Consider the following 18,460-nt stretch of genomic DNA (forward strand, 5'->3'; position numbering starts at 1 on the left):
ATTACTAATAATAATATAATATTAATATACTACTAATAATGATACTACAACTACTACTACTACTAATAATAACAATAATAATAACTGTTATTGCTGTTGTTACTATCATGACATTTAAAGCTGCCATCATTATCAACATCTACACATTCTGTATTGTGTTTGTTTTGTTAATTTATTTGTCTTTATTTCTAATATATAATGTTAAGATGTTTTGTTTTCTGAAAGCACTCACGAGCATTCGCTTTCCGCCTTCCTTGTAATTACCGTTAAGTGTCTAAAAGCCGCGCCCTAAGGTTTTACTTGCCGGTATATTGACAGTGGTTCCAGGAGGAGCACCGACGGGGAAATCAAGAAGTGTGTATACAGGAAGAAACAACGGTACAGTGAATATACATCTGTTTGTTAGTCTTTAGTTTATCTTGTCTTTAATTCCTAACGTTTTCGTTTTCGAAGCTGAAATTAAAATGGTTAGCCTTATAGGCTGCTATGTGCTTATTACCAAAGCTAACAACAGCATGCATTTAAAACCCCTCTTATCAGAAGACTGGTATTTAATCTGTAAAAGAAAAGTAATAAATAAAATCTGAAGGCTCTAAATCTATTCTTAATGAATAGTGTTGAAAATAAGAGACATCTGTATTGGATTAAGGCTAAAAGTGATGCTCTCTTCACCAAAGCTGTAAGAAATCTTGGGTTGTACATTTATTATTATTATTATTATTATTATTATTATTATTATTATTATTATTATTATTATTATTGTTGTTGTTGTTGTTAGTATTTTAAATACTATTGTTGGTGGTGGTGGTGGTGGTGGTGATATGAGAATAATAATAATTATTATTATTGTTATTATTATTATATTATCATTATCATTATTATTAATATTGTTATTAGTATTATAAATACTATCATTATTATTGTTATTATTATTATCATTATTATTATTAATATTGTTGTTATTAGTATTTTAAATACTATTGTTGTTGTTTGTGGTGGTGGTATTATGAGAATAAATATTATTATTATTATTATTACTATTATTGTTGTTGTTGTTGTTGTTGTTGTTATTACACCCTCTTTATATGACATAATTCATTAATAATCCTAAATAAAAAGGCTTTTGGATAAACACCAATTTAATTTTAATATTATATCAATATTTGTTGTAAATCTAAAAAGAAAAAAAATTGAGATTTTTTTTTAGAAAAACATATAAGTGAAATAAAAATAAGTTAATATCTTATATAAAAGCAGCACTAACAAGCATTTGTTATTCTCTTCTTTTCTAGCGTTTGCTTTTTAAATTGTAGCTTTAATAATTAGTATAAAAAAAGGTGTTTTTACTGACCTGTGCACATTGTGTATGAATAAACAGCTCTGAAGATGTCTGACACACGCAACAGAAAAGCCAAACTCGAGCACACAAAACAGCTTGTTGCTCAGATGCATGAAGAGAAAAGAAGAAAAGAAGAAGAAAGAAAAAAGAAAGAGGTGAATCTATTTTTTTTTGCTCTCTGTTATTTTATTCTCAGACCATTTGTTTATTTATTGTTGTGTTTTTTAGTCTGAGGTGCAGCAAATGGCAGAGTGCGCATCAGAAGACCCAGACTTGGATAGAAAGAGAAGAGCGATGTCTCCAGACCTGTCTTCAGGTATATCAATAAACTTATATCAGTTTCTATCTTGCATACTAGGGATGAGTAGACGTCTCATCCCTAAGAACTAATCCACATCCTGTTCTTGTTCATACCATTTATTTGATGATGAAGAGAAGATTATATTTTATCTTTATTGAAATGTAGTACACTTCTCTGTATGTGTGCTATATGAACGGGAATAAATCTAGTTTTGCTCAGATCAGTATGTTCAGGTGCTGTGAATTGGTCACCTTCAAAATGTGGTCTAAAGGTTGAAGCCAGTCTTTCAGCTCCTTCATTAATAAGATGTTTGAGAATACAGGATGTCCTCAACAGCATTACAGCTTTTGATAGAAACTACAATTTATAATTCTTAATCTCAGCCCCAGACATCATGGCCACAAATTGTTGATGCATTTTGCACACAGATTAGGAGACATCATCAGGAGTTGCAAAGACATAATCTGACAGGATTTCTGTGAGACCTGCGTGTCTTTTTTTTTTTAAGGTAAAATAAATAAAAATGAAAATTGACATGGAGTCCAATCCTTCTGCCTTCTTTAAGCATTTCATGGAGGGTTTTTTTGCACCACTGTTGCCTCAGACTTGCTTATTAGCTGTAGATCTTCTGCTCCTTCTGCTTTTCCTGTTAGGGGCTGCCACAGCGAATCATCTGTTTCCACCTAACTCTGTTCTCGGCATCCTCTCACACTGATTAACTTTATGCCCTCATTTAACACCTCCATATATCTCCTTTTTGGCCTTCCTCTTAACCTCTTGCATAAGTGAGTGTGCGTGTGTTTGTATTTGTGTGTGTGTTTTTGTGTGTGAGTGTGTTTTTTTTGTGTGTGTGTGTGTGTGTGTGTGTGTGTGTGTGTGTGTGTGTGTGTGTGTGCACTCCAGCACAGTGTTACTGGGACTGTTTTATTTGCTATTAGTTATATTTTTTTGGCATTTATAATGTGGAATTAATTACTATATAAGTCATTTCATTAGGTTCAAGGTTCTTTATTGTCAATGCCACCATATGTGCCATGAAGAAGTGTGTAGTGAGCTGTAGATTTTTTTAGGGAGGCCTGCAGTATCACCAGCTCTAAAAGCTGTATCCCTAGCCCTCAGAAGCCTGTGTACTTTTCCTGTCAGCCATGATTTCTGGTTTGCCTGAATAGTGAAGGGTTTCCTGTGTGTGACATCATGAGTGCATTTTGAGATGTAAGCAGTAACAGCCTCAGTATATTTCTTAATGTCTGTGTGGTTGTTGTAAGTTTCTGCATTCTTGAAGGTGACCCAGTCTGTTGTGTCAAAGCAGTCTTTAAGGACGGACTGCGCCCCCTCTGGCCACACACGTACTTCCTTCTTGTTTGGTCTGGTGACTCTCACCTTCAGTCTGTACGCAGTTCTGAGCACGACGGTGATGTGGTCAGATAGTCCGAGGTGGGGGAGGGGGGAGGCTTTGTATGCTCCTTTGCTGTTTGTGTATGTAATGTCCAAAGTATTATTTCCCCTTGTGGGAAAGTCTATGTGCTGATGAAGTTTTGGTAGAAAAATCTGTGTGATTAAAGTCTCCAGCAGTGATAGAAAAATCCATCCACGTGTGCTGTTTGTTGCTCGCTGACAGCCTGGTAAAGTTCACTGAGTGAAATAAAGTAAAGTATTATAAAAATAAATGTCTTCGAACAGGAAAATATGTGACAGCAACAATATTCTTACATAGTTTTATCCGAGTTTTTTTTTTTAAACTTGAATCATTGCAATAAAAACTTCCTCTCGTTATTTGTGTAATTATTATCTTCACACTGTGGAGGTGGAACTATGTGCATTATGTGTGATGGAAGTCAACTCCCATGTGTTCATGCAAAAATTTCTTTCCTCAAAGTACCTATTCACGAGGCTGTGTAGCCTCTCATGCTTTACCTAAATCGCCCTCAGAGTACCAGAGAACACTACAAAGGCTTTGCATGAATATCCATATAAGAATACATGAATTATTCATCGTATAGAACAAAGAGTAAAGTGTGTGATCGACTGGTTACTGTAGATCTTGTTTGTTATATCAAATGGGTTATTATTCATCATCATTGTCTATCTTCTACATCATTTAATAGTTACTTTTCTCTCTAACTTATCTGCTAGAAAAAAGGGAGATTAAAAGCACAAGCACACACTTTGTCGCACACACACTCTCTCTCGCACACACACTCTCACTCGCACACACACACACACACTCTCTCTCTCACACACACACACTCTCTCTCTCGCACACACAGTCTCACTCGCACACACTCTCTCTCTCTCTCTCTCTCTCTCTCTCTCTCTCTCTCTCTCTCACACACACACTCTCTCTCGCACACACACACATAAGGCAGATTCTTCCCTCTAAAAAGGTAGCCCAAACTTTGACAGGACCAAATTTATAGTCATGTTTTTGCTGCCTCCACGTTTTTTCTCTGCAGTTCAGTTTTGGCCTTTCAGAGCTTTAGCTTTCTCACACATCTGATACGACCTAAACAATAAGCTCACCGAATCACTTAGAGTTTGTAACTCTTTCCCAGACTGCCATGGGAAAACGTTGCTCGAGTTAACATCACAAATATATAACAGAGAAGCGTCTCTTTGACCTTCTGTACATACCTTGTGATACCGTGGGCTGTTTAAGCGCTTTTGTTGCTGTTTTGGAGCAAATGTGCAGGGTTCTTTTTCAGAGTAAGGTTAAAGTGACTGACAACATCTCATGTTTTGACTCAGAAATATTAGCATTTGATGTACTGGTCTCAATTTTTTTTCTACTTTAGCATTTACAGATTATCAGATATCGCTGTGGCAAATACAATCTTTATTTGATGGACCATCGTATTCAACATTAATCACAAGTCACAAGCTGTGTGTGTGTGTGTTGTTGTGTTGTTTTGTGTGTGTGTGTGTGTGTGTGTGTGTGTGTGTGTGTGTGTGTGTGTGTGTGTGTGTGTGTGTGTGTGAAAAATGTCTAAAATGATGATAATTAAATCCCAAATTCTCTGTCCCCCCCCCCCTTTTTTGTCCTCTTTAATTTGACCATTTTGATCTGTTATATTTTCTTTTGCATCGCTGTTGCCACTCTGTGATGGACTCCAGTGCAGCCACTCCACCTTTTAACATGGGATACCTGTTATTTTCATTATTTAGTCCCTACCCCTCTGTCTCCCTCTTCACAATCAGTGAGCGCTTCCAGTGACAACTGGAGCCAGGAGTCAGTGGAGGGAGGAACCGTGTCTAGGTACGAAACTGCCGGTGCACAAATACATCTACTGCCATTATGCCTTATGTTGAGTGTTATTTAACAATAGAGGTCATTTTTATTGCATTTTCCAATGAAATAATTAGTTTAAAATGAAGTTTTCAGTAATATTTATTGTCACAGTATGCTATTAATGTAAGTACACGATACTAGGATTATACACACAACCCCCTAGACTCTTACATTAGTGCCTTTAAGTCAGTTGTAGATCTGCTTGAATCAGCGTGGGTTAGTTTGTGTCTCTGTGGTGACTCAGTGGTTAAAGCTCAGAGCAGCAGATTAAATGCTGCCGTTTAATCCCAGCATCACCAAAACTGCAATTGTTGACTCCTTGAGCACCAAATGAGCAAATGTATAGGATTACGTGTTGTTTTATACTTTGTATAATACTTTACTGTAAATATTTTTTTACAGTTGTTCCAGTTAATCACACTCACCTTCGGTCACTGCATGCAGCCTTGTGGTATCCATGGACACCTTTTCCGTTTTCCTCAGATGCTTGTTCAGGCTCTGGCAGGTCTGCTTCTGAGCGCTATTTGTCCTTTACAGATGATCCAAAATGCAGCACTGGTTCCCTGTAGCTACCACGATCAGATTTAAAACGCTGATGCTTGCCTACAAAGCCAAAAACAGGTCCCTTGGGTGTGTTTATTGATACAGACTTCGCAGCACTTCTGTAAATGTCTTTGGTCCAGAGAGTCCTCCAAAAGCCAGAACTGTAAATGTATTGGGGAAGTCGTGGCCTAATGGTTAGAGAGTCTAACTCCTAATCCTAGGGTTGTGGTTTGAGTCTCCGGCCTGCCATGTGCGCTGCAGCATAAATTTCTGCCCACTGCTCCGGGTGTGTTCACGGTGTGTGTGTTCACTGCTGTGTGTGTGTGTGTGTGCACTTTGGATAGGTCAAATGCAGAGAACAAATTCTGAGTATGGGTCACCATATTTAGCCGTATGTCACGTCACTTATTTTTATCACTTATGTATTGTTTTTTTTGTTTTTTTTAGCATGCACACAATTCTTCCAAACGGAACTGGTGTTGATATTAGTAGTGAAGAGCCCTGTCTAAAATTGTCAGTCTTAAATTGTCTGCCAGCGAAGGATTTGTCATGGGCTTGTGTCCAGTGTTGGTTATTTGATTTAATGCACTGATGGCCCCCAGTGAGAGTAAACTTCTGTTGTCTGCTGCTTTTAAACAGCGCTCCTTTATTGATTTGTTATTTAATATAGATGGCATTGTTCTAGTAAGATGAAGCTGTATTTTTTCCGGCTTCACCTCAAATACACGTACACGTTAAATGCACCTTTGTGCACAGTTTGCTGTTGTTTACAGTAATCCTCATGTTGTTGTATAGCTTCTTACATTGCATCATATTTTTCTTTTAATTTGCACTATTGATATTCAACCATGTCGCTCGGGTTGCGCTACTCATACATGACCGTCTACATCTGAAGTGTGCAATACTTTTTCTCTCGCCCATATCAAATGTCTTCCTACCTTCCTGTCTATGTTTGCTTGTTTGTGTACATTATATACCACCGTAGTACAATAATTAGATTGTTTTTAACATACTCTGGATTCTGGAAATACGTTGTGCTTGTTCTGACATGGGAATGGAGAGAACTGGAACTCAAAGCTTTAGGAACTCAACATTTTTACTTTCTCTCTACAGCATTCCCCCCCCCCCACACACACACTCTTTCCTTTCCCGGCTATCACTTCTTCCTCTTTTGTTCCTCCAGCTCACTGCAAACATTATTACAGTTAATCACAGGTGAATTGTCCTTAATCACTTACCCACCTCAGCTCTGTTCTCCATTCACCGACCGGCGCTCCCGCTTCTGCAAAAGTGAACTTGTTAAGCCATGCTGGTTCAAAGTGCTTCGAGGATGAGGAACAAAGTGCCACCGTGCTAAGCATATATCATATCATATAGGCTTATGTAGTCTAAATGATGATCTTTGTCAGTTCTCGCTCTGGCTTAAATTCACATTTTCGAATTCAATTTATTTGTATATAATAATAATTTTAAAATATCAGTTTAAAAATAAATAAAATACTATATATATATATCTATCTCTATCCCTAATAAGCAAGCCGGAGGTGACGGCTGCAAGGAAAAACTCCTTGAGAGGATATGAGGAAGAAACCTTTAGAGGAACCCGGCTCAGAAGGGAACCCATCATTTGGCTGACAATCTATAGTAAATAGTGTAAATGTAAATAATGTAATTTTTTACAAAAGCTTATAATAGTGAAACCAAGAAGGAACTAATGGGCAGGCACAAACTCATCGCACTCATCGCAAGTTCATCGCAGACCTAACACTAATTCCTTCCTGTCAAAGTCTTCACGTGATTGCTGATAAAGACCAGACTATACAACTGACTGATGCAAAGAAGGCATGACAGTCTCCATGTGGCTCCATCCACAACAATTCCATGAGACACTGTCTGACCATGCGGATCAATCTCTGGCAGAGCGCACACCAGGAGACTTGGGAGTGTATATATATATATCTCACACCATGGTATTTTACTGCTGCACAGGATGTAATAGATGTAATAGAATTACTCTGTACTCAGAAAGCTTACTTCTGCCTGCATGTGGACCTAGTAAAAGCACTTCTGTCTTGTCAGTGTTAAGCAGAAGGAAGTTAGTAAGCAGCCACTGTCTAATGTCCTTCACACAATCTTCACACAATCTTATTAAGCTGGTGACTCACATTTGACTTAGCTGAAACATATAGCTGCGTGTCATAACAGTGGAAGCCAATATCATGTTTATGAATAATTGCACTAGGGGTTAGCATATATAGGGAGAAAAGCAATGGGCCTAAAACAAAACCTTGCGGAACACCTAACATTACCTTAGTTTGTTTAGAGTAGTCAACATTTAGATCTACAAACATATCGATCTGTCAAATAAGACCAGATTCAGGACAGGGCTGTCCCTTTAACACCAACATGTTCTAGCCTATCAAGTAGAATAGCATGGTCAATGGTATCAAAAGCTGCACTGAGATCAAGCTACACCAGCAAAGAGACACAACCCTGATCAGAGTCTAGTAACAGGTCATTTACAACTTTAACCAGCACTGTCTCTGTGCTAGGATGAGGCCTAAATCCTGACACATATATTTCATGAATATTATTCCTATGTAGGTCTGAGCATAACTGCTGTCCTACACCTTTTCTAGGATCTTGGAGATAAAGGGGAGGTTTGGTCTAAATACTGGTCAATTCTGCCTGATGTTCTAAATGTTTCCATTGAAATCATTCATAAAGTCATTACTGCTACAAATACATGGTGTGCGCTTCTCAACAGTGTTTTTATTCCTAGTTCATTTTGCTACAGTATTAAATAAAAGTTTTGGATTATTTTTGTTATAATTTTCTTTAATTAAGCCGGAGAAATACACCGATCTATCAGCACTGAGAGATTTTTTTGTAGCTATGATGACTTTACTTCCATGCTAATCTAAATACTGATCATTTAGTTTGATGCTATGTATGTTCTAATTTCCTAGCTGATTGTTTTAAAGTTTGTGTGTTGTCATTGTACCATTGTGCAAGATTTTTCTCTTTAATTACTTTCCTGGGGTTTAGTGGTTAGCACGTTCGCCTCACACCTCCAGGGTTGGGGGTTCGATTCCCGCCTCTGCCTTGTGTGTGTGGAGTTTGCATGTTCTCCCCGTGCCTCGGGGGTTTCCTCCGGGTACTCCGGTTTCTTCCCCTGGTCTAAAGACATGCATGTTAGGTTGATTGGCATCTCTGAAAAATTGTCCGTAGTGTGTGATTGTGTGAGTGAATGAGTGTGTGTGTGCCCTGCGATGGGTTGGCACTCCGTCCAGGGTGTATCTTGCCTTAATGCCCAATGACGTCTGACCTGCAGGCTCCCCGTGATCTGAGAAGTTCGGATGAGCAGTAGCAAATGAATGAATGAATTACTTTCCTTTTGAGTGGAGCTACAATATCTAACGTGTAGTGAAACACTGACTCTAAATAGTCAGTCACCTGATCAAGTTCTGTGGGGTCAGATGGCGATCCAATCATGGATGATCATTCTGGGAGACTGTTGGTAAATCTCTCTGCAGTAGTAAACGTAAATGTACGTTTAACATGGTGATGTGGCAAATTGAGAATATCGTGTCCAAAGCGCATTTTAAATGAAATGAGGATGTTCCCAGAGTCTCTAATTACTGCTTTGTCTAAAGAAACAACTAGGTTTGAAATGAAATCTGCAAATTCACAGAGGATTTTAGAATATGGTCCAGGAGGTCTATAAATAACAATTAGAGGAAATGACTCAGCAGACTTTTTTTTTTTTTAGCTACATATGTTATGTTAGTATGAAGAACTTCAAATGAGTTGTGAGATACTGTATGTCTAGATTCTAGCTTGACACAGAGATAATCATCATGAATAACTGCGACAGGACCTGTTAGGCGTGGCTGATGTATATAACTGTAACCAGGCAGACAAGCGTTAATAGATCTGAGCACTCCGAGCCGTGTTGATCATCGTGCTCATCCAAAATGAGACCGGGGTAAAGTGGGCACACGGGGATAAAGTGGGGACCGGTGGGCACACATCTGGGTTAATGAGAGTACAGCAGTGAAGTGAACATATAGAGAAGCCATCATGTGTTCTGCGAGCACAGAGCATTGTGATACATGCACTTTCTCTCCCCCCACTCACAAGTTCAAGTTAAAGAGCCATAAAGACTTTATTCTAAAGTCAACATAGAATAAACAACAGCCTACAAATTAAATTAGTATTCTGCTGGTCAATGCAGATCCTTACTTTTTTGTGCTATTTAACCAGACCTAGTGCCGAGTGATTTATTGCTACGTATTAGTCTTTGTGTGAAGAGTACATACATGCATGTGACTGTATGATTATGATATCCTAACACAACCTTGTGCTGCTGTGTTCAGGACACTGCAGTGGGACATGGACCCCTCAGCTCTTCAGCTCCTCGCAGACTCGGAGCACAGGTGAGATTTTAAAGTCAGAGTGGTAAACTCTGACCAGGTTATTCATCTAAACGGAGAGTAGATAAAGCTCTATTTGATTAATGATCTTTTTCTCCTCAGGTGCAGAATGCACAAACTCCAAGCATCAGAGATTGTACAGTTTGATTACATGCCCAAAGAACTAGTGACCTACAGTAAAGAGACCCAGACTCCTGTAGCACCAAAGCTGTCTGAAGGTAAAAGTCAATACAGTGCCATCACTAGCATTCAGCATTCTCATGTCGGCATGTCACTCCTAATTCCTCTTGAAGAATTTGCATCCTATTTACTTACTTTACTATTTTTTAGAACAAATGTTCTTAAACTATTACAAAAAACGAGGGGGAGCACGGTGGCTTAGTGGTTAGCACGTTTGCCTCACACCTCCAGGGTTGGGGGTTCGATTCCCGCCTCTGCCTCATGTGTGTGAAGTTTGCATGTTCTCCCCGTGCCTCGGGGGTTTCCTCCGGGTACTCCGGTTTCCTCCCCCGGTCCAAAGACATGCATAGTAGGTTGATTGGCATCTCTGGAAAATTGTCCCTAGTGTGTGAGTGTGTGAGTGAATGAGAGTGTGTGTGTGTTCTGTGATGGGTTGGCACTCCGTCCAGGGTGTATCCTGCCTTGATGCCCGATGACGCCTGAGATAGGCACAGGCTCCCCGTGACCCGAGGTAGTTCGGATAAGCGGTAGAAAATGAATGAATGATTTTGACACCAAAACTAACACTACTGCTTGGTTGCACTCGTAATCTTACTCAAAAAAGTGTTGCAAAAGTTTGTGAGATTCATTTTGTGTAAAGGTTTTTATACAATCGCATTATACATAGGACTTTACATTTCCCACAAATCTGTACACGATTTAAGATCTTATAAAATCTCTCTAGGATTCTGCACAGAAGAGGAGAAGCATGAAGAACTTCCTGTGGTCAAACCCAAACCTGAATCTGAAGCACATGTGGTGGATGACAGTCAGGAGGCTGTGCAAGGTCATGATGAGCTCATGGTACAATAAACAATGATAACATAAAACGAACGTAATGCTGACAGATGCGTTTATATTTCATAGAATATTCTAAAGAGCTCACAGAGGAGGAGAAGAAGCAGATCCTTCACTCCGAGGATTTCCTGAACTTCTTTAACCGTAGCATTCAGTTGGTGGAGCGAACACTAACTGACGACTTGGATATTTTCTTTGACTACAGCGGACGTGGAATGGAAGACCGAGAGGGGTCAGGGCATTTCTTATTAGAACCTAATAAGACAATAGAAAAGTAGGTATTTAAATATTATAATGCTGCCACTTTATCAGATGCACAAGCCTTGTGGCTGAAATCATTGGTAACCTATCATCAGGTTCCTTTATTATATACTATATGACTAACCTGTCTGTTACTATGCCAACATTTCCACCAATAGAAAGGAAGCATCATAGGACCACTAGTAAGCAGATATCATCTGGGTGATGGATCATTTAGCACAGCAGTAATACTGACACGGTTTTGTGTGTGTGTGTGTGTGTGTGTGTGTGTGTGTGTGTGTGTGTGTGTGTGTGTGTGTGTGTGTGTGTGTGTGCATCTGTTGTGGCTTCATCAGTAGTAGTTCATGAATAAGAGATGAAAGCTCATACAGGAACAGTGTGCTAATGTCAGTGTCATTACTGCACTGAGAATGATTCACACAAACACTATTTATTTATGGTTTGGGGTTCAGTTCCCACCTCCACCATGTGTGTGTGCATGTTCTCCATGTACCTCGCGGTTTCCTCCAGGTATTCCGGTTTCCTGCCCTACTCCAAAGACATGCACTGTAGGCTGATCTGCTCTTCATGTTGTCCGTAGAGTGTGATTGTGTGTGTGATTAGCATCCTGTCCATGGTGAATGCTGCCCCGAGTATCCAGGGAAATAGGCTCCAGATTCCCCACCATCCAGTAGGATAAGCAGTGTAGAGGAAGGATGGATGGATGGATGGATGGATGGGTGGATGGATGGATGGACGGATGTACGGACTGTGTGATCAGTGGTGGTCTTATGGTGGAACTTTTTCACTGTTAAATGAATATGTTTGAGGGCTACATTCAGTAACCGTATACAAATGCATTCATTTAAAAGAAGTAAATACAGTTATATAAACTGTGCATCTCTTTCAGTAGGCTGTTAACTTCATATTCTGATCATGAACTAACGATATTATATTAATCTAATATAAAGTTAATGTATTTGATCATTAGCGACACACAAGCTGGATTAAATCTCTCCTTCAACCAACAATTCTATGATGAGCAGTGGTCCAAACATCGAGTTGTCACCTGTCTGGATTGGTCACCGCAGGTAAGGAAGTGATTTGACAGAGCTGCTAGAGCTCTCTGTGAGAGTGGCTGAAATAATAACCATTATAACTACACATTTGCTGTCGGTGGGCAGTTTATAGTCTGTGGATAAAAGATAAAATCTCAAACTCGTAAAGCAGATCACGGTTGAAGCTATCATGCACAATAATTGCAAATATCCCTGCTGTGGGACGAATAAAGGCTTTATCTTATCTTAAGGTAGGGTCTCCGATGTTTGAAAGCCAATGTCGACATTTGAAATCACCGAAACAAACACGCCCCTAACCCAAACGGGTCCCACCCCTGTATTGATAGCTCCGCCCACACATACACACGTAACCCAGGCAACTAACGCAAAGAAATGTGTCTTTATCGTAGCTGAAGGGAAGAACAATATGATTGCAGAAAAAACAAACAAGCAAAAATGACACACAAGCATAATCATGTAAAGGACAAAGGCATATATTAGTTCTGTGTAACAAAGCAAAACCAACGTTACTCACCTATCGAGAAGGAAAAAAGTGCCTCGGCGTCTTAAGTAAAGTCGGCCGCATATTCACAGATTGGAGTTTCCTGAGTCAATAACTCCTGAGCTAAACGCTGTTACTACACAAAACGCGGTTGTAGCTGCCTCTCTACATTACTACAATAGAAAAGAGGTGTTATTTGTGTAGTAACAGCGTTTAGCTCAGGAGATATTGGCTCGGGAAACTCCAATCTGTGAATATGTGGCCAACTTCCTGCTCCTTCAGTTCTCTCCAGTGCTGGAAAGCTGATCCTATATTAACACGTCCTACTTCTTGCCTTATCGTAAGCCTTTCTTCGCTTTCTTTCTGTTTTTATTCTCCATGTCAATGTTATAACCGCTTTCTGCTAATGTCACACATGCGCACTGAACACTCTCTCCACCCATATTGACAAGCCCCGCCCCTTTCTGCTCATTGGCTACACGTTTGTTTTGATTTTTGTTTATTATTCAGCCCGACTCAGTTTTCTCAAAAATCGGAGACCCTGCCTTTAATAACAACACACTTGCTGTTGTACTATCACGTCAACGCTTGCAGCATTAACAATCTCATGGAATTGGCTCAGGTTAAAATGATTTGGTGAGGTGCCCTTGAGCAAGGCACCGAACCCCCCAACTGCTCCCCGGGCGCCGCAGCATAAATGGCTGCCCACTGCTCCGGGTGTGTGTGTTCACTGCTGTGTGTGTTCACTTTGGATGGGTCAAATGCAGAGAACGAATTCTCACCGTACTTAGCCATATGTCACGTCACTCATGTCACTTTTGTACACTCTGTATTTGGCAGTTTCACAGAGATTTATTGTTTTCTGTTTTTATATTTTCATACCTTTTTCTCAGTACTCAGAATTGCTGATGGCTTCATACAATGCCAACGAGCACGCACCAAAGGAACCGGATGGAGTTGTGCTGGTGTGGAACATGAAGTTTAAGAAGACAGCACCAGAATACGTATTCCACTGTCAGGTCAGAGGTTTTGTTTGTTGCTCATATTGTCTAAGAATCACACTGGGATCAATTGTTTTAAGAGAGTTAGTATCCAAGCAGTGTCCAGGAGTAACAGTGAATTGCCTAAGTTCAGTCTTGAGGCTTTAATGTTCTCCCTGAATAGCAACATAATGAAATTAGCCCATTTGTCTCTTCCCTACTCTCCCCATCTGTATGTTCCCTTCTAATAATAAGCTGACCTTGAAATTATTTAAATACGATACACCGCCTCATTTATTCCTGCACTCAGATGTGCTGTATTGCAGCGTATGAATGAAAGCATCCAATACAATATTAAATTGAATTCCTCACAAGTTTAATTGATCGAGACTTGAATATTGACATAATAGAGACTTGAATATTGACGTTAATATTTGTGAATATGCGACCGTCTTTCTCAAAAATCTCTCCATACAGTCCTCTGTGATGTCAGTAGGTTTTGCAAAGTTTCATCCAAACCTCATAGTCGGGGGCACTTATTCCGGACAGATTGCATTATGGGACAATCGGAGCCATAGGAAAACTCCAGTACAAAGGACACCGATATCTGCTGCTGCTCATACCGTAAGACCACACTAAAATATTTACATTTACATACACAAGACATCTGTCTACTTTTCATGAGCTTTTGGTCCAGACTGGTTTTATAATCTTCAAGACAGTTTGGCAGGATCTTGTGGCAGTGTGTAGCATTGCCACCTCACAGGTCTATGGTCACCAGTTCAATCCTGAGCTCAGGCTACTGACTGTGTGGAGGTTCTGTGCCTCTTCTACCTACGTATTATTCAGTTTCCTCCCACCTCTACGTGCTGGTAGATGAAATGGTGACTGCTAGACAAAATAATGTTGCATTACACATAAAGGTGTGAATAAATGTGTGAACATGCGTGTTTTTGGTGCCCTACGATAGACAGTCTCTAACCCCTACAGCAGAGCTGCTCTCACTACTGTCTTCTACACCTTTCCTTTGATTCTTGCTGACACTCTTCTGTCACACAACACTCCTGACACTTTTCACCACCCACTCCAACCCACCTGCACTCGCCTCTTCACCTCTTTCCCACACTCCATATCGCTGGACAGTTGAGCAAATTCTTGATCGCAGCCCCCTGTAACCTCACTGTTCTGCTTCACTCCCTCTCAATCATACACATGTATTCTGTCTCCACCTTTACTTATTACTACAAGACATAAACATGGCAGCATGTTTGATCAGCATCCTTGCTTATAACCTTTCTTCTGCAGCATCCTGTGTCCAGCATAAAAGTGGTGGGAACCCAAAATGCCAACAACCTGATCACTGTGTCAACAGATGGCAAGATGTGCTCCTGGAGTTTAGATATGCTCTCTCAGCCCCAGGTAAAGAGACAAACCTTAGAATGTGATTTTCAGGTAAATAAAACATCACGTATAGATCATGATCATTTGTTCATCAAAACCTTGATTTTTTCTGTATATGTTTGTGTAGACTAGGCATACTCCGCTTTGAGGTAAAGTTCATTGCAAATGGATGACAACATCCCCATCTGCTTTAGCATTAAAGCTCACTAGGTAGTTTTATATAGATGAAAAATTATTTACTTAAATCCCAACAAAATAAACCACCTCTAGGTGATGTCATCAAAACAGCCTCTGAGTGAATATCTTTTGGATTAACAATATTTCTCTCCAGTACATTTGTAGATATAGTGTATGTACATTTTATGCCAAGATGCGTTAAAGCTCTTCTGGTGGTTTGTGCTGGCCCCAAGGCCTTATCAAATTATTTTATGTTGTTTTGACTTTCTTTTGCATGTACAGTACATCCATATTGCTGATGTTGTAAGTGAATTTGTGTCTGTAAGCATTTCAGCGAGCATACAGATTAGTCTTTTTTTTTTTGTTCATTCACAGGATAGTATAGAACTATACTATAGCAAGTCTAAGGTAGTAGCTGTGACTGGAATGGCTTTTCCAGCTGATGATGTGAATAACTGTGTGGTGGGAAGTGAAGAAGGACCAGTGTACTCAGCCTCGAGGCACGGCAGGTGCGTGCATTCAGACGTCCTGCCATGTGAATTCCATAAACCAGTGTACTTCCCTGACCCCATGCTTATCTTTTGTCTATATAGTAAGAAAGGTATCAGGGAGATTTTTAAGGGCCACCAGGGGCCAGTGACTGGCATCAGTTGCCATAATGCTGTGGGTCCCGTTGATTTCTCCCACCTGTTCACCACTTCATCTTTCGACTGGTCTGCCAAACTGTGGTCAACTAAAGTAAGACTGGTTTTGTCTTTCAATACTGTCAAATACTGATGTCATTTATATGGACAGTGGTTGCTCACTGGTTAAGGCACTGGGATACTGATCTGAAAATCAAAACAAATCCATCAGAGAGATGGTGAAACCATTTGGCATGGCCAAATCACCTATTTCAGTCATGCACTCATTCAGTCATTGACTCTACAACCAAAGATTAAAAAATACATTCTACTTGATTGTTACTGGGTCTCATTACCTTTGGTTCCTTAAAAGATGGGGGCTACATACTGTATAAAACGATTCTAGTGATTCTTCTTATGTACCTTCTACATAAAAGAGTTTGCAGCCCTGTATGAGTAGCTCAAAAGCAAGAACATTTCTTATTCTTCTTAATGAATTTATTGTCAGAAATATTGTATATTCATTGTATGTTCTTTGACTATTTTTTCTGTCTATTTTGTCAGTGTGTTATATACAGTATACATACACATTTTTAGCTTTTATCTATATTATTTTCTAATATTACCCTTGACTTTTCTGTTCTTTACATACAGCATAACAAACCACTCTACTCCTTTGAGGATAATGTTGACTACATCTATGATGTCATGTGGTCTCCTGTGCACCCAGCTGTCTTTGCTGCAGTGGATGGAATGGGTCGCTTGGACATCTGGAATCTTAACAAAGACACAGAAGTAAGGAAGTCTGATGGGTTTATTCGAAATTTTTATCTTAAAATAATGACTGGTAAATATTCTACTTTATGCCATTTATGATCATTTGAATAACAAATAGAAATTAAATGATCGTATTCTTTTTAACAGGTTCCTACAGCAAGTGTGACAGTGGAGCGCTCTTGTGCTCTGAACCGGGTCAGATTTTCATCAGAGGGCCGCGAAGTAGCAGCAGGTGATTCTGAGGGTCGAGTCTGGATCTATGATGTTGGAGAGGTAATACACATGGAATTGAACTAAAATAATAAAAAAGAATAATAATTAATGCACAGTGTTGTTGTTGTCCAGTAAGCAAGCAAAGCTCAAAATGTACCCTGTCTGTGGGCCAATTCTTTAAGAACCAGCAGTAACACACGTTTTTTGTTTTTTTTTAACTCTCTCAGTAAGAATGAAAGCAGCAATCTGGGGTTCAATGTGTTTGTGTTTTGTCATTTCTTTTTTTAGCAATTAGCAGTGCCAAAATCCGAGGACTGGAGTCGACTTGCACAAGTTCTCGTGGAGATTCAAGCAAACACTTATGGAGAAAGTGCAATAGAAGTCTCTAGCTGAGAGCATTGATGTGCTACGAAAGCAAAACACACATAGATATATTTATGTTCAGTAATACAGAGCTTTTAGAACAAATGAAAATATTGACCGTTAAAGTTCACATGATAAATGAACTGTGTTATTAGTCTTTTTGTTTCTGCTTTATTTATACTATTTTTTTATTCATTTGAAGATGTTAACAAAATGAACAATGAAAAAGATTCAGTGTGTCACAAAACTATATTAAATCAATCTGTAAATCTATTATCATTAATTATTCAAAAACATCTTTGAAAAGTAAGTTTAAAAATCTGTTCAAAAATATTAATAGTATATAAGTTCATCAACACTGAGTGTTTACATGAACAAAAAGTTAAAGATTATTACCATATGTAAGTAATTGTAACAGGAAAGCTATTAAAGATGGTATCAGGATGTTGTTAAAGAATTCTGTTTGTGGGCTTTTTTATTTACTGTAATTAATCCTTAAAGAGTCTGGGATGAATTCAGTATTAAGTCAGTGCTATTAAATTTAAAAAACGAAGCAGAACATTGCCATTAAACTGTTACTTATATTATATTATTTGTATTTTGCTTGATTATTCTCAGCCTAGTTAACTTGTGACAATCCAGAGCCAGGGCCAGAGAGCAGACAGTAAGGCCAAACTGATCGTATACAAAAGTATAGTGACCTAATTTACAATCCCACAGAAGAACTACTGTAGCACAAATGACCAAAAACCTTTATGCTGGTTATGATAGAAAGGTGTCAGAACATATTGTTTATCACAGCTTGTTGTGTATAAAACTGCATAGCTGTAGACCGGTCAGAATGTCAATGCTGACCGCTGTGAGTATCAGAACTGGTCTGATGAAACACGTTTTCTTTTACATAATGTGGACACCAATGTGCATCATTTACCTGGGAATAGATGGCACCAGGATGCATTATGGCAATAACGGAAGCTGGCAAAAACAGTGTTACTGTATGCTCTGGGCAATGTTCTGCTGAGTTCTGGTATTCATGTGGTCTTAATATCGTTATTCAGACAGTTAGTTGGGTTTTGGCAGCACACACATGATTAGTCAGGTGGATTGAATTTAACTGGTGTATATCTCCGTCATGTAATAGGCAGATGAAGATGTGTCTCAGTTATTTACAATTTTCTACACATTAAACAAAAACCTGCTAATT

The 18,460-nt window shown here is 39.1% G+C and overlaps 1 protein-coding gene across 3 annotated transcripts; it reads left to right on the forward strand.

The window, feature by feature from the left end:
* The first annotated feature begins 10 nt into the window (after positions 1–10).
* Positions 11–17,713, forward strand: dync1i1 (dynein, cytoplasmic 1, intermediate chain 1). 3 transcript variants are annotated; one of them, XM_027149088.2, is made up of 17 exons: positions 11–378; positions 1,379–1,494; positions 1,568–1,655; positions 4,752–4,893; positions 9,849–9,908; positions 10,008–10,123; positions 10,810–10,911; positions 10,992–11,154; positions 12,154–12,253; positions 13,616–13,741; positions 14,180–14,326; positions 15,008–15,121; positions 15,656–15,789; positions 15,874–16,018; positions 16,558–16,698; positions 16,828–16,953; positions 17,182–17,713. In XM_027149088.2, exons 2-17 carry the CDS (start codon positions 1,387–1,389, stop codon positions 17,284–17,286), a joined length of 1,917 nt encoding a protein of 638 aa, XP_027004889.1. In that variant the 5' UTR covers positions 11–378; positions 1,379–1,386; the 3' UTR covers positions 17,287–17,713. The 3 variants fall into 3 exon arrangements, with proteins under 3 accessions (XP_027004889.1, XP_027004898.1, XP_027004909.1); XM_027149097.2 differs by having other exon boundaries at positions 14–378; positions 4,836–4,893; XM_027149108.2 differs by lacking the exons at positions 11–378; positions 1,379–1,494; positions 4,752–4,893.
* Positions 17,714–18,460: the final 747 nt, after the last annotated feature.

This window comes from Tachysurus fulvidraco, chromosome 3 (assembly GCF_022655615.1).
Source record: "Tachysurus fulvidraco isolate hzauxx_2018 chromosome 3, HZAU_PFXX_2.0, whole genome shotgun sequence".
Taxonomy (NCBI): domain Eukaryota; kingdom Metazoa; phylum Chordata; class Actinopteri; order Siluriformes; family Bagridae; genus Tachysurus; species Tachysurus fulvidraco.